Here is a 26955-nt window from a genome sequence, read left to right on the forward strand (position 1 = left end):
ATGGCGGGGCAGGAGCCCATCCAAGCTGTCATTGGGCGAGAGGCAGGGTAACACCTGGACTGATCACCAGTCAATCACAGGGCTGACACATAGAGCCAGACATCCTTTCACACTCACACCTACGGGGAATTTTAGAGTGACCAATGAATGTCTTTGGACTGTGGGAGGAAGCCGGAGTACCCGGAGGGAACCCACAGCCCGATTAACACTTAATTTACAATTTAATTTGACATCTTAGCAGAAAGAATTCACTCAATATATATAATCAATAAAATTGCAGACAGTTAGATGAGAAATTAGACAGCAAACTTGCCTATATTACTTGTGATGGGGTGGCTTGGGGATGTATTGTGTACTTAATGTCTCGTCATCTTGTGTGTGTTGGGGAGGCGGGGGTGGTTGTACTAATGTCTTGTGTCTAATGTTCTGTGGGGGTATGGGTTAAGGTGCTCTTTTAATGTCTAGTTTTGTGTGTTTGGGGGGCGGGCAATGTAGGTTGTTCTCTTTTAAAGTCCGTCTTCTCAGTCTTATTTTACTTCCCGGGGCCTAAGGGCGGAAAAAGCATTTAGCTAAAACCTGGTACATCTGTCCTTCCTTTCATATAGGGTTAATGTTCTTTGTGCATTGTCCCTGCTCAAATAAAGAGACAGAAAATTAAAAAAAGTCAAACAAAATAAAGAAATGGAGCTTAACTAGAACCCACACTGACATCTTAGACTTGCGTCTTTCGTCCAAACATCAGTTCGAACCCCCGATTTTTCATTTACTATCAAAAAAGCAGCAAATCTTTGAAACTTTTGCATAAAAAATGAACGAAAGATTATCAAGATTATCTTTCAGTGGCTTAAACGGTAAATGTGCTAATCGTTACAGCTAACTTTTTAATGCTTTGAGGAAAGCAGAAAGATTCAATTCATCTCCACTGTATTTCGTTTACCAGACAAATGCATAGCAGCATTATTGCTAAACTTACGGCTCAACAAAAGTAGAAGCAGGATAAGAAAATACATGCTTATAAAAAAGTTAATATCTTAGCTTTCACCATGTGATTGTCTATAAAGATGAGCAAATAAAACAGCACCATTAAGGAGTCTGGTTAGAAAATGAAACCATTTATTTAACATGACCGTATCAGCAGATCCGCCCACACACAAAGCATCGGACTCAAGTCACAATCACTCACTTTCAGTATATACAGATAGGCACATTCACATTAGGCGTTAAAGCCCGCCACAGCGACTACTGTAGGTCCAAACCTGTGGTTAGAGGTTTGGTCACTGCCTCAGAGTCCAGCAGGAAAAATCAGTCAGGTTAACCAGGTTCCTCTGATCCGGGGTCAGTTTGTTAACGTCCTCAGTCAAGTGTAAAGGATTGGATATTGGGCTCTTAAATCCACCATCTCCGTTCCTGAAACTGCAGATCTAGATCTTTAAACGCACAGTCAAGTGTAGAAAATATCAGGAACGCAGCGGTTTGACAAAATAAAACTCATGTGGATCCTGCAGAGAAGAGACTGGAGGGTGTTTCTTATATGCTGAGCAAAAGAATACATAGTTTGGTGTTAGCCACATTAACATCTCAGTACGCCTTACATTAAAGAATAATCAATTTGATACTTTCTCCAATTTATTGAAACAACCAGGAAGCAAATAAAAGTAAAAAAAGGGGGATTTATTTATAAAAAAATAAAGGACATAAATGATGGATAGTGTAACTTCAGTTCATGAAAAACAAAATCTGTTTGAACAAATCTTTAAAACACTAGCTTTTCTTTGCAGCGCTAGCACTTGAAAACGTCTTGGAAGAAGGATAGGGCACTTAAAGTGCTCACTTGTCAAATTATATCCACATCGTTTAGAAGAGGCTGAGAACAACTGAAAGACGGCAGGAAAATACAAACGTGGGGACGAAGGCAGAACGGAAGAAACGGTTAGTTCAGAGTAATCCGAGTCCTTTATGTGTAGCAGGCTCCTGTGTGAAAATGGGCAAGAGAAGAGGCGAGGGTGCAGCAGGTTTTCAGTGGGTGATGCTTGAGAAGGAAATGTGCACCCATAAAAAACCCAACGTAAAGAGGATACAGTCAAACTAATAAAAAGGGAAATAAATAATTAGTCTTTAAAAAAAACAAAAGGCTTCTCAGGAAGGCGGGTTTTCAAGCTGGGGTGTTCTTTCTACAGCGTCCCTCTGTGGACTCAAGTAACCGCCTTGTTTCAGAGATATTTACACCTCAAAGCAACCCAATCTGGGTTTAGTACGCACATAATGCTACATTGCATGGATGAAGGTTCCCCTACTGTCCTATAAAGAAATGCAGCATGTCGGTAGGTTGCCGTTTGCCCCCTGCACCACAGCGAGGAGAGTCTCTTTCACTGTCCTGACTCCTCCCCTTCTGAGCTGAAGAAGTCCTCCGTGGTGCAGCGGTTTTGCCTGAGAGCAGTACTGACGGAGGAAGAGCGGTGAGCGGGATGATGAGGAATGGAAGCAGCGCAGTTAAATGTGAGACGATCGGTTGCCCTGACTCAGAGGAGGCGGCTGCTGGACTCGAGCTGTCGTCAGAAATTCCATCTTCATGCAACAGACTGTGCTGTCAGCGTTCTAATGCAGACTAATCAAACTAAACCATGTGCAAAAGCATCGCTGACATTTGTAGCTTGATGAAACAGGCCTGAACGTGACGTGAGCGACCTGCGAATCCACCAGAGCCGGCTGGAGATCACACCAAAACAGGACATGCAAGCGTGGATTTTTCAAGTGGACAGGCTTCAATAAATCTGAAACGGAAGGTGGGGAAAGTGTCAACCTTTACGATGAAGTCAGAACGGGTTACGCTTGACATGAGTGAGACCTGCTGGCTCAACGATACAAGCAAGGAAGGAGGGATGCTTTTAACGGTTGGACAGTAAATGTGTGATAATGAGCTTTATGGAGTGTTTGGGGTTAGCATAAAAGCTGGCGCAGTTTATCTGAACTGTTGTCAGCACTGACGGGTGATTTAATCATCTATTAAGGGAGATAAATGAAACAAAGCACTTTGGGTAGCAAGATTAGCAGCTAAATTGTGACGAGTTCTTTAAGAGCTGAACGTTTGACTGCATGAAGATGAAATGCCCACCATCCATCAGGGAATAACCAGCTGCCAGCTTTGTAAACGCGCCATCAGCCTTCCTGCTCGTCCTCATTGTAACCTTTTTTGTTGAAGCATGGTTGTGTGATGTTATAAGCTCCTTGTTTGACCACTAAAAACACGCACGGCCTTCAGAATTGATTGCAATGCAAAACATCCAATCTTCTTAAAATATCATGAAGATAACCGTCAATACACTTTGTCTTCTACCTGATTTACCTTTGTTTTAACTCCTCCCCCTCCTATAATCCCAACTAAGTCACACATTTGTGCCTGGTTCTTCTTGTTTACGAGAGGACAAAAGTTCTCTCCTCCCAATCAGCAACAGTTCGTGCTGCTCTGCACCGTTTTCTTCATCCTCTACTCTCTCTCAAGTTCCCTGCTGTGGACGCTCCTCACCAGGAGGAGACGGCGAGTCTGCGAGGAAGGGAAGGAGGACCAGAGGATGAGACAGAAGGAAGGAGAAGCACACACACACTATTAGCTATCCTCCTCTTCCTCCTCCTCTGCTGCCGACTCTTCAAGCTCTACTATCTGAGGTCCAAGCTGCTGCTACTCTACCCCAACTGCGTCGCCCCCAATGTCCTCTTCCTCCTCCTCCGCCTCCTCCTCCTCCTCCTCCACATGCTGTTTGTCTGTGTGAACGTCCCTGACCAGGAGGACTCTGGTGAGGAGGCTCTCCAGGATCTGTCGCTCCAGCGGCGTGGAGCTGAACCACAGCGGGTCGTCTGGACTGCACGACAGATCCGGCTGAACGTAGAAGAGATCCAGACGCTCCCGCAACAACGCCGGGCTGGAGGGAGGGTAGAAAGGTGCAGAAGAAAGAAGAGTGGAGGGAAAGTAGTAAAGTGAGAGAGAGAAGAAGGACAGAGAAAAGGAGCAGGTAAAAAAAAAAAGAAAAGGAGATGAGGAAAGAGGAGACGTGGACACAGAGAGAGAAAAGTGTGAATCTATTGTTCTTAACTTCAGACAACTGAGATTCCTTTCTGTTAAGTCCTCATATTTAAATAGTCAACACTGTGGTTCAGGATGTGAACAGCAATGAGTTATAATCACAGGACTCAATACACAAATAAAGACAAAACAAAGGTTGCAAATGACCAGAGCAGTCCCTGAATTAAACTCTGTACATATCAATGATTAAATGTAAATAATGTAAATAAAGTACCACTTGGATCTGTAGAGGTCGTACAGGTGACACTCGTGCTTCTTCACCGGGCAGCGCATCGAGGAGCCTCCTGAGTCGTCGTCCTGGTCGCCATCCTCCAACTTGCGCTTCTTCTTCCTCGACTCTGTTTGCACTGAAGAACCAAAAGATGACAACAATGCAAGATTTAGACGACAAAAAAACACGGCAATATATATTTAAAGAGCAGCTCCAGTCATGTTTTAAGACATAATTGCTCTGCTTGAAATAATGAATTGTGTCTGATGTGTTTTTTTTCTGATAAATTCGTTTAATTTATCACCTTGTAAAAATCCTCCCATGCCATCTCCTCCTTCTTCCTCATTAAAAATTCCCCACCTGCATAGGCCCCGCCCACTATGCACATTTCCAACCACCCCCTTTGTAAACAAAACACGTCTCTGCCATCGTTTAGTGGCAACTTGTTGAAACTTAGCCAGCTTGAAATGTAGTAATTAGTAGTAGTGACGCTAACGTTAGTAGTCAGTTTGCAAAGATAACGACAACAGTTACAGCTGGCTCGCACATCACCGAAGTGGTTGCCATAGGTTACACACAATGATATGCATAGCGTCACCCCGTCCATTAACGGGATTGGCTCCTTAGGTGTGTGACGCCTCAAACCTGCTAATCTGAAAACGTGTTGTTCAGCCTGTCCTTGGTACACTGCAGTTTAAAAGCAGAGCTTGCCGCACATGAAAAACACCATGTGGAGATATTTACAAGGTTAAACACTTGATTTTCACTGGAGGAGGTCTTTAAACTCTGCAGATAAAAACAGACACTTGCAGTACAAGCTTTAAGTGCTGATACAAAGGAGAGTCTTGAGACAGCACTGTGTTTTTCTTGGATAATTATTTAGATTTTAAATGAGGTTTATTTTTCATTTATGAGGGATTAAATTGTCACGTTATGTGCACGTGTTGGCCTCACCATGGTGGTCCTGAGAGATGGAAGGCACACGGATGCAGACGGTGGTCTCCTTCGTGACAGGATGGACAGTGTCGGGGCCGTAGACGTTGGCGAAGGAGAGGCGGAGGTGCTGCTCCACGGTGCGCAGGCCGAAGTATTTGGTGTTCAGGTAAACCAGCGAGCGCAGCAGAGCGGCAGGACTCTGCTCCCCGAGCTGCCGGCTGCTCCACAAGCTCTGCTCCTCCACTCGGCCCCACAGAGCGCCTGCAGAGAGGAAAACACTTTAAACATTCAGTCTGGGACATAAATAATCAAAAGTGTGGAGCTCGCTTTTAGGTCGGAAGGAAAATGAGGGGTGTAGTAATATTTTATCTCTCTGCAGACTTTAAGTGCACCTATTTTAAAACGGTAGCTTTATTCTCACCAAGTCCTCAACATGAAAGAAATAAATTACTAAAAGTGCGCCAGTTCAAAACTGACAAATGTAATTTTCTACCTGGTTAATATGTTTTTAATGTTTGTCCTGATCAATGACTGTATATGAAGATGGACGACGTCTCCATCTGCTCTCATTGTACGAAACAGAAGCCAAAATATCCCCAAGGAGGTCGCCATCACCTGACGCAGTGTCCTCATATTACAAATAGTGCAATCACAATATATCAGTATGTGAACAGCAGAAGAGTTATAATCATCGGACACAGCTGCTCCTAATAGAGAGCAACAACTACAGTATTACAGTGCTAAGCCACCAGTCTGTGCTCACACGAGCTAATCATTTCATTTTAAACTTCAAATTTCACAAATAATTAAAAACAAGATCTGAAGGGGCGCCGGTTAGCTCAGAGGTTTAAGCCCGTGTTTAGAGGCAGCGGCCCAGGGTTCACCACAGGCCCTCAGCCCTTTGCTTCATGGCATGCCCGCTCTCTCTCTTCCCTCATTTCCGACTGTACAACAAAGGCCAATCAAATAATCTTTGAAAATAAAATTAATGTCTGAAAATATTAATGAAAGATGGCCTTACCATCAGGAAGCACACTGGGCTGCCAGTCCTTCAGGACCTTGTTGAGCTCTTCTCCAAACTGCTGGTAGCACGGGTCACTGAACAGGTCATCCTTCCGGCCTTTGGCGTGAAGATGCTTCAAACAAAGAGAAACTCACATTATTAAAAATAAACACAAATACAAGCTTCAATCTGCGTTTGCTCAAAAGTTTAGTGTCCTCATATTTAAATGATCATCACTGTTTTTCAGGATGTGAACAGCAAATGATTATAATCACTGGACACACAAAAAGTTATTTTCTGTCTTGTTGCAAACAGATCTGCAAACTTTCCTCTCTTCTGCAAACACCCACAATTTAAAACATTTTAAAAAGGGAAGTACGAAGGCAGGCCTAGCAAAGCCACAAGACATTTTCAAGCCTTTAAAGTCACATTACTCAAACAAACTTTACGTAAAACATAAAATCTTTAAATGTTTTTAGTTCAAACATTCACTTAAAGTCAATCTTACATTTCTCTGTCAGAAAAATCAAACTCCAGAGGGCTTTGAACCATCCAGCGCTCCTTTCTGCCGCCATGCTTCTTCTGCTGCTGCCGCTCACATGTGAGAGCAGGAGGGAAGACGGTGCAGTTGTAACATGTCTCCTACTGGAAACGCGCACCCTACATTTAGTTCCTACCTCGAAAATGACCACAGATGGAATCTTACTTCAACAAAAAAGGAAAGTTGGCAAGAATAATTCTAATTTCTTTAATTAAGTGGAAACGCAAAGTGCAAATTATTTGTTCTTTTGTATTTTAAAACTTTGAAAGATTAAACTACTTTGTGGCCGTAGAGAGGAAGTCGACAAAGTTATATTATATTGGAACAGCTCTGCAACATTACATGAAATACCAAATACGCCTTACCTTTGTTTTACTTTTTATCTCTAATTCAATATTATTTGTGAAAACTTCCTTATAGTACATTTGCCTCTATTTAAGAAGAACCGATGTGACAGGAAATGGGGGAAGAAAGAGGGGAGGGACATTTAACAAAGGGCTCGACCACATGGTCAGCATGTGTGGCCCTTCTTCCATTCTTTTGTTTTCAAAGTAAACAGTAGAAACACTTTGAAGTTACCGTCTTTTCCAACCAATGTCAGGGGAATTAAAAAGAACATTTGACTGTTTTTTTCACTGTTTTAAGATTGTTGATTGTTTATTTATTTTTGCATTTTTATTCATTAAAGAGAAAGCTGATGAAAGACAGGAAATTTGGCACAATGAGGCAGGGTGACGTGCAACAAAGCCTGGTGTCCTTGTGTGAAGTTTGTGGGGTTCGATTTTCCGCCTTGGTACCAACCTGCTGGATCCCCAGACAGAGGTAGAGGATGCTGTCTGGAGAGTAGCGCTCCCCGCTGGGCCTGCAGACCTCCCTGACGAACCGGGACAGAGCCACGTTCAGCTCCTCTGAACTCAGCGACAACAGGTTACTTTTAGACCGAGCTGCAGCGGACAGAAACAGACACCAACTGCTATTACCAAACATATCTACATGTTTCCAGATATAATAATATCGACCTTTCATTTCCAGCCAAGAAGTACACATGGAGATACTTGTTGCGGATCAAGTTTAGCTTACCTGGTTTGGAGCGGCCCTTTACTTTGGTGTCGTTTGATTGGTCAGAAGCAGACAGTGCCCAGCGTTTCCATGCGTGGATGCCGTAGCGAGCTTTGAGCGGCAGCGATCGTCCTTCTGAGGGTTTTCCTGCTGGATGAGACGAAGAGGACGAGGCAGGATCTGAGGTCTCCTCCACCGCCTGCCTCTTGTTCCCCTGCAACACAAACATACAAGCTGATCAAGTCTGAATTACCAAGATGTCAGTTACTTTCGGAGAGGATTATCATTCAGTCTTTGGAGATAACGCTATCTGAAATCATGAATCAGAAAACTTTACAATCATAAGCACAATCGCGATGTGGGCATGTGCAATAGTCATAACACAGGACGTGCGATAGTGAAGCATGTCAAGCTGCTACATTCTTGCTGCTCGGTGCAGAACAAAAACCACTTTCTCGTTTCATATCACTAATCTGCGGGGAAAGTTTCGTCTGATATCACATTAATGCAGCTCTTCAAAAGAGCACACAGGGAACTGACTGCTGTGCAGCAGAGTCTGTGTGTCACCTGCCTATAAACTGTAAAGCATGTGCCAAACAACTGCAGCCCACAAGTTTAACTCTCTCTACTTTTTCATGCAGGTTTCAGAGTTGCTGAATCAAGTTTTGTTTTGTTAGAAGAAAAGACTTAAAATTCCCAAATATTAAAAAATATAATTGGGAATTGTTTATTCGTACATATAATCACACCAGTTTCCTGTATTTTTTAAAATGGCAATAAATATCGCAGAACAAAACAATATCGCGATTTTAGCAAAAACTGTAGCGTGTGTAGATATATCCAACAGAGACAAATCGTCGGCCCTTAACGTTTACCTAAATGCACTAAATGAACTTTCTGATCTGCTGTGATACTTTTAAGCCAAAGGCAAAGATGATAAAATGTCTTAACAGTAAGAAATATCAGCTCCTTCCTTTTCAGACGCTGAATTCAGAGCAGTCTTTGGCATCTCTGCTTGTTGCAGATAAGCATGTGACACACTAGTTTTCAGCTGGAAGTCAGTGAAAACAAGTAAATCGCTCTATACAGTCTAAGTGAGCCAGGACAAATGTTCTAATCGCTGCCTGTATAGATGTGTTGTATATCTGTGTGCTTACTTGTCTCCTGGGCTGTGGTCGTGGCACCGACTCCTCCGGCTCCTCCTTCTCCTCTGCCAGGACTGGAGGTAGAGAGAAACCCATGTCCTCGTCCATTCCCTCCAGGACTGGAACAGGGTCTGAGGCTGACACAGGAAACAAGACATGTTGAATTACTTTATTATTTCTTAGATTACAACACTTGATTATTATCTTTCTACCTACAGCAGGTCATGATATCAAGTCTAAACCCGGCGTTGTACTGCTTAAGACCATGGGTCAGACTGATAAAGCATGTTATACATCAGGCAGGAAAAACTAATAAATATAAATCTTATTCCCGGCCTGTTATTGACTTACTCCTCCTCTGGACAGTACGCTGCACCTTCAACCCTCTGCCGTGATAGCGGTGATGACAGCGGGTCCGGAAATAACCAGAGGGAAGAATTTTAATCTCAATTACCGTACTGATCTATTCAAAACAAACCAATGCGGTCGGATGTTACATGACACGCTGCTGTATACGCACAGAAAGGGAGAGAACATGGAGATGAATGTGGTGGTGTCTGAAAGTTTTGTCCTCCTTCGGTAGCCAGAATTTGTTTCTCAATAGGAGGGACAAAATAATCTGAATTATTAATCGTGCTCGTGACTGACAGCCTGATACTAACCGGTCTGTTTCTCCAGGTTCAGTAGATTTTTACCTTGAGGGAAGTCTGCTTCGAGGTCCAGATCAGGCTCGTATTTGTCCTCCTCCTCCTCCTCCTCCTCCTCCTCCTTCTTCTCCTCCTTCTCCTCCTTCTCCTTCTCCTCCTTCTCCTTCTCCTTCTCCTCCTCCTTCTCCTTCTTCTGCTCCTCCTCCTTCTCCTCCTCCTTCTCCTTCTCCACTTTCTCTTCTGCCTTCTCCTTCTCCGTCTCCTCCACCTTTTCCTCCTTCTCTTCTACAGAGCTGCTGCTGCTGGAGGGCTCCTCCTTTACACGCTCACTCTTCACCGTCACCAGCTTTACATCTAAAACACACAGCCAGGTCAGTGTACAGCTTTCTTCAATCACATGTAGCAGATTGGGAATTTTAGAACTGGGACATCGTTTGTAGAAAGTGTCACGTCTCAGAAACAGACATCTCTAGACAAGAATATCAGTCATTTTAAGGACTGTTTTTGGAGCAGAAGCCCCTTTTACACAGCCAGTTCAAGGCGGAATTATAACGCCTCGGTTACATTTCGTTTTCTATGAAAAATGCACGGAGGCAGAAAGGTGGGGCGAAGATGTTCCGCCTCTGAGCCGGCATTGGAGGGAGTAACAGAGGCGAAGCGGCGTCTGTGGAAACAGAACTCGGCCGCCCGGATCATCACCCGCACCAAATCGTCTGACCACATCATCCCTATTCTCATCCAACTTCACTGGCTCCCGGTGCAATACCGTATCCAATACAAAAACCTCACATACAAAGCTCTCCACCACCTAGCCCCTTCTTACCTCGGCGACCTCCTCCAAGATTACAGCCCCTCCCGCACCCTCCGCTCAGCCTCTGCTGGACTACTAACCATCCCCACATCACGCCTCAGCACCATGGGTGCCTGAGCCTTCAGCTGCTCGGCACCCAGACTATGGAACTCCCTCCCTCCCTCCCTCCCTCTCCCTTTTTAGACCATGTTTCCCACAAATAAGAACAAATACATTTGAATATATAGTATTTTTTAAAGACATTTTTTCATCATTTTCTGTTGAGAATGCTCAAGTCAGGTGTTTTTACTCACAAATAAACATACAGGTAAGTTTTACTGTTTCCAGTCAACTTCTTTAATATTTGTTTACCAAGAAAAACATTTTATAAAGTGTTTTTTGTGTTGGAAATTTTATGGGTTTTGTTTAGAATAGTTAAAACTTAAAAGGCAATTTAAAGACAGATTAAAAAACAGAATGGTTGAATCTTTAATCGTCACACTCACAAAAACATGTTTTTTGTTCCCGTTTGTGCTTCAATGTTTAACATAAAAAAAAGAAACCGTACATTAAAGAGAATCTGAATCTTTCCATCAGCATTGTATTTATGATTTTTTTTTGTTCCTCTAGTTGTAGTCCAGAACATTTAACCCTCACATGGACGTACCTGGTTTCTGGTCCTCTGCGATCACCTCAGCCATGGAGATCAGGTCGGCCTCCAGAGGGTCAGAGGGCACCTTGTTCTTCAGCTCGTTGATGGCCTGGACGATCTGCTCTGCCCCCTGCAGGGTGGTGGGCAGAAACACAGGCACGGGAACCTGGACAGGACCGGACAGGAGAGTTAAGCTTTAGTCAGAAGATTTAATCCCTTGTAGTTTAACATTTATTTTGTAGGCTTAAAAATGATTTGCTAAGACTCATGTCTTACCGGTACAGGCATAGAGACTGGAGTTGGGGTGACCTGGGCGTACATACTCATGGGCACGGGGATGAAGACAGGCACAGGTATGGGTACAGGTATATACTCCCTCTTCACACCATCGTCTACGTCTGTGGAGACAGACATACCGAATCATATCATTGTGATGTCATTTCTTCTTTCTTGTCATTTCATCATGAACATATAATGTGATTACTTTGCTTTCCGTCGCAAAAAGAAGTTTGTTTCCCGACTTTCTCTTCCTCTCTAGTGTGAGCTTAGTAATCATACCAATAAAATATGTTCAAAAAGGAAAGTAGAATAAAAACAGACTTTATATTTCAATTTGTCGCCTCCTTTAAGTACGATTCTTGCGTGTACCTGTCTGTAGAAGTTTGCTCTGCATGTGCGGCTTGCAGTAGGTCGCTTTGGTCAGCGTGAGCGGCTTGCAGAGAACTGCCTTGTTCTTGACGTCTCGCATCAAACCTCCACCGGCGTACGGGGCAGTGCCCTGGTTCACCAGCTGCAACGTGGCGGAGAGAAGAATTAAAATGTGCTGGTTTAAATGCAAACAGAGCGCTTACAAGACGATGAAAACTTCAGTCTGAGTCCCTCCAGGATTTTACACCTCCTTTTCTAAAATACCTGATTTCGCTGCAGATTTAAAAAAAAGTTGCAATGCAAGTTGTGACGTTTTAAGGCTTTTTTTGTGCGTTACATGTTACTCATCCACTGTCAGTGACTTAAATAAACGCTGCAATAAAGCCCTCTATTGGCTGAGCAAGCTGTGTGTCTTCTGACATCACTTCTGGTCAGTTTCCGAGTCCGGATGTTGAGGTCAGATTAGGCAGTTTATGAAAGAGAGACGCTCACGCCTGAGCCTCGTTAAAACAGCTTCACAGCAAGTCTCTAGCGTGCAGCGCTCCAGAGATATTTAAGGCACAGTAAACGATGCTTTCCGATGACAACATTGCAGATCTATGAAGATCAAAATTCGGTGATGGACACGTCGATGCCCGTGGGGGAAATAGTAAATTTGCAGAAAAGTTGCAGAGATTTGCTGAATTTGCTGAATCGCGACTTTGCAAACTTCCTGGAGGGAAGAAAATATTCGATCAACAAAGATCAAAGATATGAGGCGGTAAATTTGTTTGGTGCAATAATAGAAAAAGACAAACCGTAACCAATTTTTTACTCACCCCAAGTTTTGCCGCTTGCATCTCATACCCTGTGAAGAAGAAAATGAAAACCATCACATCTTTTCCTCTTACGGAAATCTGATTTTACACTGATTTATTTAGATTTTTGTATCATTACGCTTCAGATAGCCTTGATTCATTCCCATTGATCCCTAAAAACAATTTGTTCCATGCAACAGAGCTCAAGAGGCTAATACGCTTTGCCTTTATTAGATAGGACTGGGGGTGCTCCCATCAGGAGTTTTCCGGCTGACGATCACCGATAACTTGAATCAGTATCTGCCGATGCCGATCACTGATCACCGGGTCTATTTGAAGCCTCAGATTGGTTGTGTAACTGCGGCAGGCATACATCCGTGAAATATTTACGCCCCGGCAGAGAGTAACGAGGATCCATGTATGACATGAGTTGTCTGAAACCCTTGTCTGACTGCGGACAACTGACAGCAGCAAGTGATCAAGGCAAATGAATTCCAGTATTTTGGCGGATATTTCTTTTGGATTTTGCTGTTTGGTTGCTGTCGTTGAAATGTCTCTGCTACGGACGTTTAAATGAGTCTCGGCAGAGTCGCTGATGCCAACGGCTCTCTCTCCGCCTTATTGCTACGAGCTCGCTTTGAATACTCGTCATATTCTTTGACGTGACTCACCTTCAAATGTCTGATGAGGTTCGTGGTGCAGAATCCCCCAAGAGCTACTTCCTTGGAACACACCTTGCAAATTGCGAACTCACTATCTTGTTCAGACACCTGATAAAACTGCCAGACCGGTGACGCCATTTTAGTGTCGCTTAGAGAAATTGTCTCCCGTGTTTTGCGTCATCTGATCAGCGTTTAATACAGACCGGATTTAGTTAGAATGAATAGCGTCTGTTCACACTCGGTTGCTAATCAATTGGGGCACCCCTAGATAGGACATTGGATAAGATCAGAAAGGCGCGCGCTTTAACCGCTGAGCTAAGCCGCGGCCCTCACTTGAGTTTCTTCAAACGAAACAAACACACAGTTATTACCCAGTGTGGAGTTCTCGGGGCCTTTTTGTGTGACCATGATGGGCTCGTTCTGCTGGCAGTAGAACTTCAACAGACAGTCCTGGTCACAGAACTGCTTCATCTCCGTTCTCCACATCACAGACTCAGTCAGGCTACCCTGCACTTTACAGCAGTCACACCTCGCCGCCTAGTGGACAAAAAGAGACACAATTACAAAACCGCAGTCTTTGGTGTAAATACTCGCACAGTATTCTGATTTATTTGCAAATGAACAGAGAATAAGCAGACCTTGTAGTACCAGTCATGGAACTTCTTGCCACATATTTCGCTGCAGAAGTCTCGCGTCATGCCGCCGAGCTGCTTGGTCACGCCTCTCTTACAGAGCTGGTTGCAGTGGTTACAGCTGACACACTTCAGACCCAAACGCCTGATAAAATCCTGCTTGAATAAGAGCTTACATCCTGGGAGAAAAAAACAAAGAGGAGGAAAACAAAGGAAAGAATAAAATGACAAGATGTGATTAATTAAGATGAAAGCAGCGCCAGCTAGAAGCAGCAAAGCAAAATCCTCCAAACATCTCAGAGGAACAAAAATATGCCTCAAAATGGCAACAAATAAATAAGAATAATGGCTATATGTAGCTTTAAAACTGCTCAGATGTATCAGGTGTCCTAGAGATGACAGGAGAGGAGGGGACATTAGTACCTTCGCTGCAGAAAGGTCTCTTGACTCCGGAGAACTTCACCGTTTCGTGTAGCGTCTTCTCCTCTTGGCAGTACTCGCAGAACGTCACGATGCAGTGCAGCTTCTTGTAGTCCTCACAGCACGCCTTACTACAGAACTGGTAGACCTTATCCTGAAAACAGACACATACAGATACATGGCTGTATCTATTATTGCTGTAAGATTTCCATGCATGCACTTACAAAGAGCAGTCTGCCCCTGGAAAAAGCTGCTGTCAGTCAAAGCTGGTGTTCTCTGTAAACGCTAGAAGCAATAATATTTAAAATTGGCGGCATAGCTGTGGAGAAAGTCGTACAAACAGCTCGTGGTTTCGCCCATTCTACATTCCTACAACACCCAGCGTGCATTGCGCCCCTCCCTCTGAAAGGAACGGCCCAGCGAGAGACGCTGGAGTGAAATACTACTGTTTTTGCTGCAGGCAACGGCTATACCAGTGGATTGTCTAAAACATCTTCAGGTCTGCAGTCTACATTTCAAACCTGACGATTTTGAACGAGACATGACATCGGAGGCGGGCGTCTTAGATTGAGGAAATGTAGTTTAGCGAGCTCCCTCGCCTCGGCTCGAGGTTTTCCAGGGCCCATTGGAGAAGCAGATAGCGTCCTCCAAAGGCACAGGCATTTTTTTTCCTACCATAATGGCATTAGCTCCCCATAATAGCATGATAGGACTGAGGTTTGAAATCGGCAGACTGGCCCTTTAAGATCCTTTTTTCCTGCCCATCTTTGTATAAACAACAACTCTACAGACTGTCTCTGTCTCCGAGGGACAAACCTGTCCAAAGATGAACTAGGGTTGCAACTTTTATTATCAGTTAATCCTCTAGTGCTACAATGATCATTACATATTTTCTTTATAACATCTAAATAGTATATAAGGCCTGTAACAACTTCCCAGAGCCCAAGTTTACATATCTAGATGCCTTGTTTTGTAAGACCTATAGTGCATATTATCACGGAGAATCAAGGCAGCCATATTTTTAAAACCAATGCAATAAGCAATAACACGACATATCTTTTAAAATGTATAAAATTGGCGTCTAATGGGTTTAAAACGAACCAAATTAACGATCTTAAATCAGCCTTGAACCTTTCAGACTTTTTGTGCAATTCAATTTTTATAAAAAGATTATGTGAGTGGCGCTGGTTTAACTCCGTTTGTAGAGCAGGCGACTCATATACAGAGTTCAACTCCCGCCCTCGGCCCTTTGCTGTATGTCCTCCCCCACTCCCTTCTCCCCATCTCTCTCAGCTGTCCGATTAATAAAAAATGACTGAAGAAAAAAAGGTTGAACTCATTCGAGTTAATGCAAATGAGCGACACCTGACTCACACATGCAGGCCGCTGGTAAACTATAACATCTGTGAGATCCTCTGGAAGACGGTCTCACCTCCCAATCCAGGATCTCGGGCTTCAGGCTGAACGCTCCTCGACAGTAGTTACATTTCAGCTGGACGGAGTTGTTTGTGGTGGAGAGCGGCGTCTGTCCGTTCGTGGTCGTTTGAAGAGTAGCGTTCTGTGAAAAGATTTATCACAAATCATAAATAAATGATGACTTGCAGCATCCTGTCCAACTCCCTTACATAAGCATCTTAATACTTGACAAAATAAAAATACACAGCACCTGTTTTACTTCAGAGGGAATTAATATGTTGACTTTCAAATATCTCCATGCTCTAAACCTTAATTACACAACGGGGTAGTATAGTTTGAAGTCTGTTTTTGTAAAACTTGGTGGTTTCACGGAAATTAGCTTCCTCGTTGAAGTGTAAATTTATGCAACGTGGTGCTAAAAGTCTAACCAGGTCACGGAGTGTTTTATGCTGTTTTTCATAAGGATGTGTCAGATGGTAAAAGGTTAATCTGGGTTGTATTTTCCATCAGGTTTAATAACAGTATGGTGTCACGTGCTGTGTTTATGTTCTCTGAATCTGCAGAGGATCTGCTCTTCTTCCGTATTTCTATTGTTCTTATTATTCTGCTTTGCTTGGGACATTTCTGTCGTAGCGCCACGGTGACACGGCTGTCTCTCTGCTGTGCTCTCTGTCTGTCTGTAAGTTTAGCATCTTTATGAGATGTGAAAGGGACTTCAAAAAACATCTTAACTTGCCGTTCCGTGAGTGAGAACAGTCCGCTGTGTCGTTGCTGTATAAGAGCTCCAGGTGTGACGGAGGGCGGAGCAGACAGATACACACAGTCGACTTCGGCCTATAAAAACTAAACCCTGTACCTTTCTGCGGGGTCGTACGGAGGTGTATGCTTGTTAGTGTGTTGTTAAACCGCTGTGGAACAATCAGAAACGATCACTCTCTTCACTTCCTGTCCATGTCGCTCAACCACAGCTTCTCTCTCTGTTTTGCTCGCAGCAGCTTTGGGTTGAAAATCTGACTGTAGATCTTTTTGTTAAAGCTTCAGTTTTTTGGTACTATCGGACGTAAAAATAACAGATCGTATCGTGGTATTGAACAGCATCGAAGTATGACGCTATCTCCCACATCCCTTTGCCAACTCTGGGGAACGTAACCTACAGTATGCACTCACTACTTTGTACAGACATTAGGACACAGGAGTTCCTGCTCCACACAACTTCTCATTACAGGGGGCACCAGAAACACAACATCTATCAGACTAGACGCGAGTTTGATCCAATTATCTCAACTATTTATTGCACAAGATTTGCATATATGTACACCTGTTTATAGCAGTATCTTACTTCATCTTCACAGCAGCTAAGACTCTGCAGGTGCATAAGCAAATACTGTGTTTTCAACAAACTATATGAAAGAAATATCGTGCTGTCTGTCTTCTGGTTTGAAATGACAGACGAGTCCTCACCTGGAACTTGGTGACACACTGTGAGCTGCAGAAGTTGAGGATGTTTCCCTCTGGCAGCGTGGCCTGGTACTGAGGTAACGAGTTCCTCTTGCAGAAGTGACAGGTGGGCTCAGTGTCTGCACACACAGATATTTAACATTTAGACAAAGGTGCATTTATTACACAATTTTGAGTTTACTATCGCCTGCTTAGTTTGATGGGAGGAAAAGTCACGATGAGGAGCGGTGAAACAAGCTAACAGGTTTTTTTTTTACAGCTATGCCAAGGACACATATTCATACCTATTGTTAGGACATGATTATCACAACTTCTTTTAATCCTTTTAAAACTGTTTTAACGATATTAAAAACCTGTAATAGGTTCAAATTAAAGGCACACTTTGGAAGGAAACTCCCTGATCCTGCAAACTCTGTGCCTCTGTTTTGTGTTCACCCTCTTGCTGGCACGGGTTACTCACTGATGAAGGAGGTCGTCGCCAGCTTGCCCTTGTTCATGCAGTTGACGGAGCAGTAGGAGCCCATGGTGCCGCCCGCTCCGATGCTGTGGAGCACCTCGCCCGTCTTGATCAGCGTTTTGCAAGTCACGCAGCTCGCGAGCTTACTGTGAGCCTGGAAAACATCACCTTTTAACAACAAGCATCTTAGCGTTCTGCAATGACAATAAGATTATATTAAGGCGTGGATACAGCTAACTGATTAAAAATAAAAAGGCTTTGATGTCAGCTCATTTCAACGCTCAAGGTGATCCCTACGCTAAAAAAAACGAGTATTTAAAATAAGATTTCGAGAGCAATTCTTGGAGGTTTGAGACATTTTTTTCCGCACAGACAATAACATAAAAAAACAACAATCAATAGATCATCTAAATGTTTCTGTTTGTACTGGACGCAGTGTTTATGAGAAACACCAGCTCTCAGCTTCAATGAACAGCCGTCTGAATTGTACACCACTGAAGTGACAGACCCTCTGGTTTCTTCTACTTATTAGTGGCATGTTCAATAAGCTGCTGTTGCCAAGCAACAAATACAATTACACCCTTTAATATCTGGCCGCTATTGAATAAAAACACAATTTAGTTGTAAAATATTCAGTTAAAATTCAATAGCAGAATTATTATTGGTTTAAAGAGATAAAGGTGTGTGCTGAACTCTCAGGGACCCGAGGCTCATTAAAACCTGCCAATCGCCATTTCAAGATTCAGCTGCTGCATCTGAACAAAAAGAGATGCAATGTTTTATTTTATATCAGTTCAGATTTAATATTGTGCTTTTATTTATGGCCGTCTCTCTCTGGCTGCGGTCGGGAGGAGGGTCACCGCAGCTCAATAACAAACCCTGCCTGCCAAAGCCGAGCTGTAATTCTAAATGGATGTGGTTGATTGATATAAATGAGGCTCCATTCAGGTACGTTTTCCACACCTGCGGCCTGCCCGTCGGAGCTACAGTACCTGCTTGAACTCCCTGATGCAGTTGTGGCAGCAGAAGCGTTTCTGTTGGCCGTCGACCAGCAGGAAGTGGTTTGCTGACGCTCGGCTGGGCAGGTAGTCGCCACACTGCTCGCAGCAGTTCATGATCAGCCCGTTGGCCCTGCGGTAGACGTTGAAACAGGCGTCGCTGCAGATCTTGTGGGTGACAGTCTTAAAGCTGACCTCATGCCGGATCTGCAAGCAGAAAAAAGAAGACACTAATTAGCTTAACTACATTTACCTTTCTTTTACATGACACATTTCTCCTGCACGCTTTGCTTAGCTTTACTTTAGAGGAGCTCTCGTTTAGCAGAACTTTTCATTGACGTTCAAACAGTGTGAAAATGAAGGCTTGTATTTGTTTGCTGTTCTGCATTCTCTGTCCTTCAAAGTGGAAAATTCATCAATTCACAAATAGAGTTTGAGCACGGACACACACAATTCCTCCAAAAGAAGTGTCCAGCTAACCATTTCAATTAATCAGACAGCTCTTACAGGCAAGGATGCGAGCCGATTCAACTGCACTTATTTAATAAATAATTCATTTATCCAGCACCTTCCGAACTAATCAAATGTATTCAAAGGGTTTAAAAGGCCGTTTACAAAACGCAAATGGATTTCGAGGCAAATCCAAAAAGCATGACAAAAAACGATAACAAAAGTAGTGAAAATACCTCCATTTCAGTTTATGTTTAACTCTCTGATACTGTCATTACCATCGGAGCTAAACTACAACTGATTTAAAGATGTCAGACGCAGATAGTTGTGGTTTCTTTATGAGTGCAGGTGACAGAACAATCCCACAACCTAATACTGAAAGTGAGAGCTAGAAAATACAGTGAAGAAAGTCTTGCAAAACCCACAAGTGGCTGCAAGGTTAGTTTGGATACTTCTGTTGTACTACATAGCAAACTCACACTGTGGTCGGGGAGGGAAACTACTCTCCACTTTTGAAAGAACTGTTTTAGCACGTGGTGGCCGTGAAGAAGAAGCTAAAGCTTACTGAAAATGGGCCCCAAGAAGCCATGCTGAAATTAAGTGGTGGAGAGAAAAGGAAGGAGGGAACAAGAGAACAGTGAAGTCGCACAGGGAACAAGAGAGAGTGAATAATGAATGAAAGAGACCTGAGCAGGAAGACAATAAAGCAGAGGTAGGGAGGGAGACAGAGGCAGTGACATGGGGCGAATTAAAATAATAGTAAATAAGGAAACAACACATTTCTAAACAGGGATGTAAATGATGAAGGGTAATTGAAGCCTAAGTGTAAATGTAAAGGAATTATTCATTCCAGTGTCAGGAGTATAGAGGGACATACGTCTCTGTGACTGACCTCTGTGAGCTTGCCGCACACAGTACATTTGGTCTTGAGGCCCGATTTCGGAGGGTTCTGCTTGTTCTCGTACGCTCCTAGACATCCCGTGCTGCAGAACTCCTGGAAAGACTCGCTGGAGTCGACCTGGGCCACGATGGTACCCTTCATGTTTGTGATGTCCCTGACAGACACAAAAAAACACAACAGAGCATTAAGATCTCAGAAAATGAGAGAAGACAGCCATTATTATGTTTAGATGTTTTAGGGCTGCATGATGTCGGAAAAACTGACTTTTCTTTTCTAGATCGTATACTGCAACATGAAACAAAGGAAGGCAATATAACCAGATACATGCATCGTGCAGCTCATGTACACATGTGCAATTAAAAACATAACTGAACATTGTTGTTCATCATTTGCGTATTTTAAACGTCTGTTTTATTCTGACACAACCAGACTTGTTTCAGCTCCTTGCCTACAGAAATCAGCTTCAATATTACAATAATTTTCTCATTTGGAAATAAAAGATGTTCAAATGTATGCAGCCCTAGCACGGGTTAGAGTCATCTAACAATTGGGACAGGCAATTATTCAAAACTGCTGGAAACTCACTGGAAGCTTTATTTCACACAGCGCAAAACCTGGAATATAAATTGCACCAGAATATAAACCGTAGTCTGTTTTGGGGGGTAAAAAGGTTTTCTATTGCTATTCACGAATAAAAGCGTGTATACAATTATTTGCAACACTATTTTTCAATTCAATTCCTTTGAAACACATTCAAAACACACAAATTACAGCCAACCGTCTGTTTCAGCAGAGTCGAGTTTGCAATCCTGCTAGCTCCCGGTGTGGTAGTCGAGCTCAGCCTACAGTAACGCTGATTGTTGTGAGGGTGGCGGCTGCACCGGCGAGCATGACGGCGCATGTCAGTTACAAAGCTTTAGCTAGATTATAGCGCATTCGTCTGGGTAAAATACCTTAACACGATAAAATACCTCTCTGGTTTATTGGTCGCACCAAAATGTAGGACACAGATCACTTTTAGATGAAAAAAAATGTATTGAAAGTGCGTCTTATACACCGAATATTACGGCAATCGAAATTCAAACTGCATCACAGGTTTGTTTTATTGTCGAACTCCCACATGATTTATATACAACCCTAAAATTAAACCATAAAACATCTCCTGCCCAACGAGACTCACTTTTTGCACATGGTGCAGCTCTTCTTGGGGGCGGGTTTGTGTGAGAAGGCAGAGAGACAGGTGGTGGAGCAGAACAGGTGCGTGGAGCCTTTACGCTGGTAGGCTGTTTGGCCCTTCTTCAGAGGCTTTTTACAGTTAGCACAGGTCACCTGGGATAAACAAACACAGAAGTGACTTAACGGTCAGGAAGTTTTACAACAGAAATAAATGATCCATTTGCTCTTAGTCGTACTTTTTAAACACCTGAACACCTTTTGTTTTAGCCTTGTGATCACAAATCGTGGGGACAACTGAATCTCAAACTGCAGAGTTAATGTACATAATGTGACGACACGGGACCACATGAATTACCTTGACGGTCCTGGGCTGTGGCTGGGCGCCTGAGGAGGAAGTAGACGAGGAAGACTGGCCTGGAGGTTTAGGGAGGGAGGTGGCTGGTGACGGAGAGTCGACCCCCGTCTGTTTCTGGTTACGGGGGACCGAAGCGGACTGAGAGATCCACGAATCTGGAGGGCAAGGAACAGACTGAGTTAACCTACACGTCTTTCATTCTTGACTTTAAGATAAAAAGTGAATTCATCCTAATTTTCCCTTTAAACTTCATTTTCCTTCCTTCTTGCAGATATCCGAGCATGTGTATCCTTTCCATGATAACCTTTTTGCCTTTATTGGACATGTGTAAGGAGGAGGGGGAAACAAAGAGAGGCAAAGGTATGGCATGCCTGAAAGATCACTAGCAGGAATCAAACCAGGGAAGGTATTTGATAAACCATACGGCTACCAAGACGACCAATAACAGAGCACAATTAGCTTTTTAACGCCCCTAATACAAGTGACAAAGTGTTGTGCATCGAGAAGTGGCTGCGTATCGGCGGACACTGCGAACATGCAGCTATGATGCATCCAAAAACAACAACAATCCTCCAGCAGCCACTATTAGAGATCTGTATCCCTACAGCGCCATCTGTAGTCCGTGTGGAGCTACACAAGATCATGACATTGTCTCAGACACAGTCCAAATGTCCCACCTTATCAATTCTTATGCATAAAAGCCAAATAGTCTGTGAGGGTTGAGGACTGACCCATTATAGAGTCATTTGGGAACCATTTACGCTTTGCATGCACGCTCTCCTTATGTCTGGAATGCTGCTGATTTTGCTCCAGGGAAAAACCCACAATCCACAGTTTGCTAGCGTTAACCGAGTATGAAGGGGTATGTGTTGAGAAGAACAACTCTTGTGTGTCTGCTACTAAAGCTGTCATCTTCTGAACCCGATCGGGCCTGTTGTCTTCCGCTCAGCACGCAGGGGGGTGTTTAGGAAAGTTTGCAATGGTTCACGCAGGTTCACTCAGTCAGACTCTTCTTTTAAGACTATTTTTACGGCTTTCTGCCTTTTTCATTAGATGGGACAGCTGAACAGAGACAGGAAACAGAGGGAGGAGAGCGCGGGGGATGATATGCACCAAATGATCACAGGCCGGGAGTCGAACCTGCGATCAGTGCGTCGACATGAGGCGCCTGCTCTACCGACTGAGCTAAACCAGCGCCCCAGTGAAAACCTTTCTACTCTCCCTACTTTGCATTCATTGGTTGGTAATCTGATTTCTCTGTGTTCCCTTTCTCTGGGTGTCAACATCAGTTCTGCTTTGTGTAAAAGAGACCCACAGAAGAGTGAGATTCCCTCAGAGAGAACATCCTTTATCCTTACATAGAGGTGCACTTTGAAGCTTACTTGTAAACAAACAAAAGCTTTGTATACATTCACTGCTACTCTGCTAAACAGATTATTTGTTTCTCTTGGGCTCCAACAATGGGGATCCGAAACCTGCATTTTTATATTTATATATTTTCTGGGCTTGCAGTTTTCTGTTTTCCTGCAGTTACCGGCACATTGCAGCATCTTTTATCGTACCTGTAACCTGCAGGTAAGTCGACTGGTGTGACCCCATAGGCAGGAATGTGTATGGCAAAAAAACTGCTCCACATCTAAAGGTCAAGAACACTCAGGATACCTTGAAATGAACTTAAAGGGCCAGTTCACCAATTTTCATTCTCAGTCCTATCATGCTATTATGGGGAGCTAATGCCATTATGGTAGCTTATGTATGTACGGTTTGGTGCCTTTGGAGGACGCTATCTGCTTCTCCAATGGGCCCTGGAAAACCTCCACCAGACTACGTAAAACGAGCTCGCTAAACTTAACTTCCTCAGTCTAGGACGCCGCCTCCGATGTCATGTCTCGTTTAAAATCATCAGGTTTGAAATGCAGACTGCAGACCTGAAGATTTTTTAGACAATCCACCGGTATATTCTCCTATTTCGGATTCTGTACCGCTTCTGGGCCATTCCTTTCAGAGGGAGGGGCGCAATGCATGCTGGGTGTTGTAGGAATGTTGAATGGGCGAAAGCAGGAGCCCCTTTGTACAACTTTCTCCACAGCTATGGCGCCAATTTCAAATATTATTGCTTCTATCGATTACAGAGAACACCAGCTTTGACTGACGGCGGCTTTTTACAGGGGCGGACTGCTCTTTGTAAGTGCATGCATGGAAATCTTACAGCAATAATAGATACAATTCAGTTTTTTATTTCGCTTTACTTGCAATTAAATTAGTTGGGTTGCAGTTACAAGTTATAATCTCTTCTTCCATCCCACTGCCCTCCTGTAACACAATGCATGACAATAAGCCTGGTCTGTTTCCTTGTGATGAGCATTCATTCATAACCCTTTTATATTTTTACCATTTTTCTCCAGCAGAAATGTAGTAGCATCACAGAGCATTTAAACCAAAAAAGCAGCTTACAGAAAGAAAATAAATGGGATGCATTTGCCAGGATGCGCAACTTATAACACTAATGACATAAACCCATCCACAGACACCAGTTGGGGAAATATATCAAAGAGTTTGAAGGCTTATCAGCAGGCAAAACGCTGCTCTTCACATGACAAAGTAACCCAACAATCCAATCCCAAGTGTGCTTGCAGGTATTTGATTAGCCAATCATGTGCTCTGATGTATGACTGCACTGTTTTACACCAAAGGTTAGTTATTGGTTGTGTTTGTGCAAGAATGAGGCAGGTGGTTCAATGTTTGTACGCAACATTTTATAAGATACAACTTCATTAATCCTGAAGGAAATTACAGTGCGATATGAATAATACAAAATGCAAACGACTCGAATATAAGTGAAAATGTAAAATATAAATGTGTGGGTTAACGCAAAAGAGACAGAGCCAGAAAAAACAACATTACAAAAGTTCACTTTAAAAGTAGGCAGGAAGTAATGTAGATTATTGTCTCTGAATTTTAGGGCTTAAGATCTAGTCATGAATAAATCAGCTGCTACTGACTCACCTGATCGACTTTTAGACATTTGTGTTGCTCTATTGTTTGCGTCTCTATATTTTTAATTTTGCAGTATTAAATATATTTTTTGTATGTATTCAAAATGTGTGATTATTGTGTACTTTGATGCTTTGGAAAAATTGTTCCTGACACTTTTATGCGACTAAAACTAATTTAGTTAATGCGTGTACTCCTCAGTCACAAATGAGGTGGTAAATCAAGAACTAATTACGAGATAAATAGACACAAACTGCAGGTTGCTCAAAAGTGCCAATCTCGTGATATTGCTGTATTATCTAATTTTCACAGTGCGATGCAGATGTAATAAAACCAGGCTCTAATTTCACCTGAGCATGCCAAGTTTAATCAAAATGCATCACCTGCTCTGTTGTGCGTCCCCGTGTCTCCATTCTGGACCAGCTGGCCCATGGGACCCGAGCCCCGCCCGGGGTTGAAGGAGGCTGTGTGTCGACCAGGTGGGGTGTCGGGATTCAGGCTGAACGTGCTGCTGATCTGGAGACCGTTTTCCTCGGCCTGGCCGTCACCTACCTGGGCAAACAAGAGGCTTAGGTCAGTTTAAATCATCTGGAGATGCAATGATGTCGTATGCTGTGAAGTCTTAGATGATGAAGCAACATTAGCATGAACACTATTTGTTTACAAGTGTCTTTACAAAGATATGATCATCAGAATAAACCTGCTCCAACAATCTCTACCACATCAATACACCTCACATTTTCTGGAACCAGTAAGAAGAAGGCAAAAAATACATTATATTTAAAATAAACTCAATTCAGGTGATTCGTACTTCTGTTTCAGCTGCCTCTCCGCCCTGCAGTGATGTCACCGATGTGATCATCAGGTTCATGTCGGCCTGGTCGTCCTCTGGATGTGGTGGAGTGTTGGTTGCAGAGGTGGTGCTTTCTTTCTGGCTACTGGAGCCCAGTGTGGTGACGCTGGCGATCCTGATCTCTGAATCCGGCTCGGTGCTGCTGAGTGCACCAGGTGAGTGTGCTGCGGAGGAGCCTCCAGGGTGCGCTGGCGAGGAGGAGGAAGTGTCTTTCTGCTCGGAGTCCTCCTCATCGTCAATGACAATGGGCTCTGCTGCTGTGGTTGGAGGTTTAGGTGCTGCTGCTGTGGATGTGCTGGAAGACGCAGGTGAAATGGGAGTCTTGGAAGGCGTCGCCGCTGTGGACATGTCTACAGCGGCCGGCTCCAGGCAGTCTGTGCTTGGTGTGTCTTCTGTGGCAGAAGGCTGGGGAGTCTCCTCCCCTACAAGAACCACATCATCGTCATTGTCCTCCGTGCCACCCTCCTTTGTGTCTCCATCTTCGGTTACCATTGAAACGGCCTCCCCAGCCTCCTCTGAGGGAGGCGTGGTCTCTTGCTCGGGGGAAGGAGTGGCATCCATGGGCTCCACCCGCTCCCCTGCCTCTTCTGCTACGGCAGGGTTTGGATCTGACTCCCCGTCCATGGCTAAGGCAACCACCTGGCAGCACAAAGAAAAGAGGACAATTAGGTGAAGCCAGCAGCCGCAGTGATTGGTGTCACGATGCCTGACAGCTGTTCAGGTAGAGCAGGTGTCCCAGGAGAGAAACTCCCCCCCCACAGAGCCTCCTTCTGCCTGGAGATGACTCATTGCCATTTTCCACTACCACCTTTTCTGTGTGAATGTCATCATTGGCTGTTTTTGGTGGACTTGTTTAAGTGTGAGCTTGGTTAAAATCCTACCTTTACACATCTCTCTAATTTTCAACCACTCTTGCCCCAGATACGAGCCTTTGAATTTAAACTATCGAGCAGAAGCAAGGACCCTGATTTAACCGGATGCTGTGCTTATTCTTGGCTTGAGCCAAAATGGATGCCATGACAATGCTGTGGCGGTGATTTGACCACATCTGCTGCTGTGGTACATTAATTAGGTCATTGAGTTCTAGGAAAGCAGCTAACAATCATTTTCATTGTCGATTTATCCGTAGATATTTTCCAGATTCATCGATACGTTTCGTTAAATGTTGCATGTAATATATTAAAAGGGTTGCAGGATGGTGCGTGTCTTTGTGCTCCAGCGTCGAGCCTTTCTGGTTGCATGTGCTGCATGAAACGTGGGCATGAAAGTGGGCAGCTAAGTAGCGGCGATGTCTCCATGTCGTATGAACGTAGACTCTCAAGAGCTGCTAGGAGCCTGCGCAGCAACGGAGGAGGCATCTTTCCTCCTCCTCCTCCATGTCACATCTCGTCCTCTCCTCTACACCTCCTCACCCAACCACCCGGCACTCTACTCCTCCTCTCACCTGCCGTCATTCACATCCCTGCTCCCTCCCTCCTGTGTGCACAGCCTCTTTCTTGTTGTCCCCGGCAACTGGTGAAGCTACACCTTGGTTGCCATAGTGACGCTAAGGCCCACCACCAACACCACAACCACCACAGGGACCACCACCTCTACATCTGGGTGCTGTTGAGTTGGCGAAGACAATATTAGAAAGAAATCCAGATGGTGTGACGGCGATTTAATAAATGCATTTA

General features: G+C 43.8%; 1 protein-coding gene across 1 annotated transcript in view; it reads right to left on the reverse strand.

The window, feature by feature from the left end:
- Positions 1-1093: 1093 nt before the first annotated feature.
- The window catches only part of zmym2 (zinc finger, MYM-type 2), a 30401-nt gene continuing 4539 nt past the window's right edge, over positions 1094-26955 (reverse strand). Inside the window, exons 2-26 of the mRNA XM_069663244.1 lie at positions 25238-25918; positions 24810-24978; positions 21433-21587; positions 21082-21230; positions 19893-20055; positions 18545-18757; positions 17556-17706; positions 17099-17214; positions 15654-15779; positions 14225-14375; positions 13808-13980; positions 13541-13706; positions 12529-12557; positions 11711-11852; positions 11339-11460; positions 11078-11228; positions 9889-9974; positions 9669-9792; positions 8986-9110; positions 7850-8042; positions 7571-7713; positions 6247-6361; positions 5244-5486; positions 4293-4425; positions 1094-3917 (exon numbers count right to left, since the gene is read on the reverse strand). Of these exons, the coding sequence (XP_069519345.1) occupies positions 3677-3917; positions 4293-4425; positions 5244-5486; positions 6247-6361; positions 7571-7713; positions 7850-8042; positions 8986-9110; positions 9669-9792; positions 9889-9974; positions 11078-11228; positions 11339-11460; positions 11711-11852; positions 12529-12557; positions 13541-13706; positions 13808-13980; positions 14225-14375; positions 15654-15779; positions 17099-17214; positions 17556-17706; positions 18545-18757; positions 19893-20055; positions 21082-21230; positions 21433-21587; positions 24810-24978; positions 25238-25903 (4245 nt within the window). The 5' untranslated portion in view covers positions 25904-25918 and the 3' untranslated portion in view covers positions 1094-3676. The remainder of the gene's footprint in view (positions 3918-4292; positions 4426-5243; positions 5487-6246; positions 6362-7570; positions 7714-7849; positions 8043-8985; positions 9111-9668; positions 9793-9888; positions 9975-11077; positions 11229-11338; positions 11461-11710; positions 11853-12528; positions 12558-13540; positions 13707-13807; positions 13981-14224; positions 14376-15653; positions 15780-17098; positions 17215-17555; positions 17707-18544; positions 18758-19892; positions 20056-21081; positions 21231-21432; positions 21588-24809; positions 24979-25237; positions 25919-26955) is intronic.

Source organism: Semicossyphus pulcher, unplaced genomic scaffold (assembly GCF_022749685.1).
Source record: "Semicossyphus pulcher isolate SPU_LCO1_2020_fin unplaced genomic scaffold, fSemPul1.0.p SCAF_15, whole genome shotgun sequence".
NCBI lineage: Eukaryota > Metazoa > Chordata > Actinopteri > Labriformes > Labridae > Semicossyphus > Semicossyphus pulcher.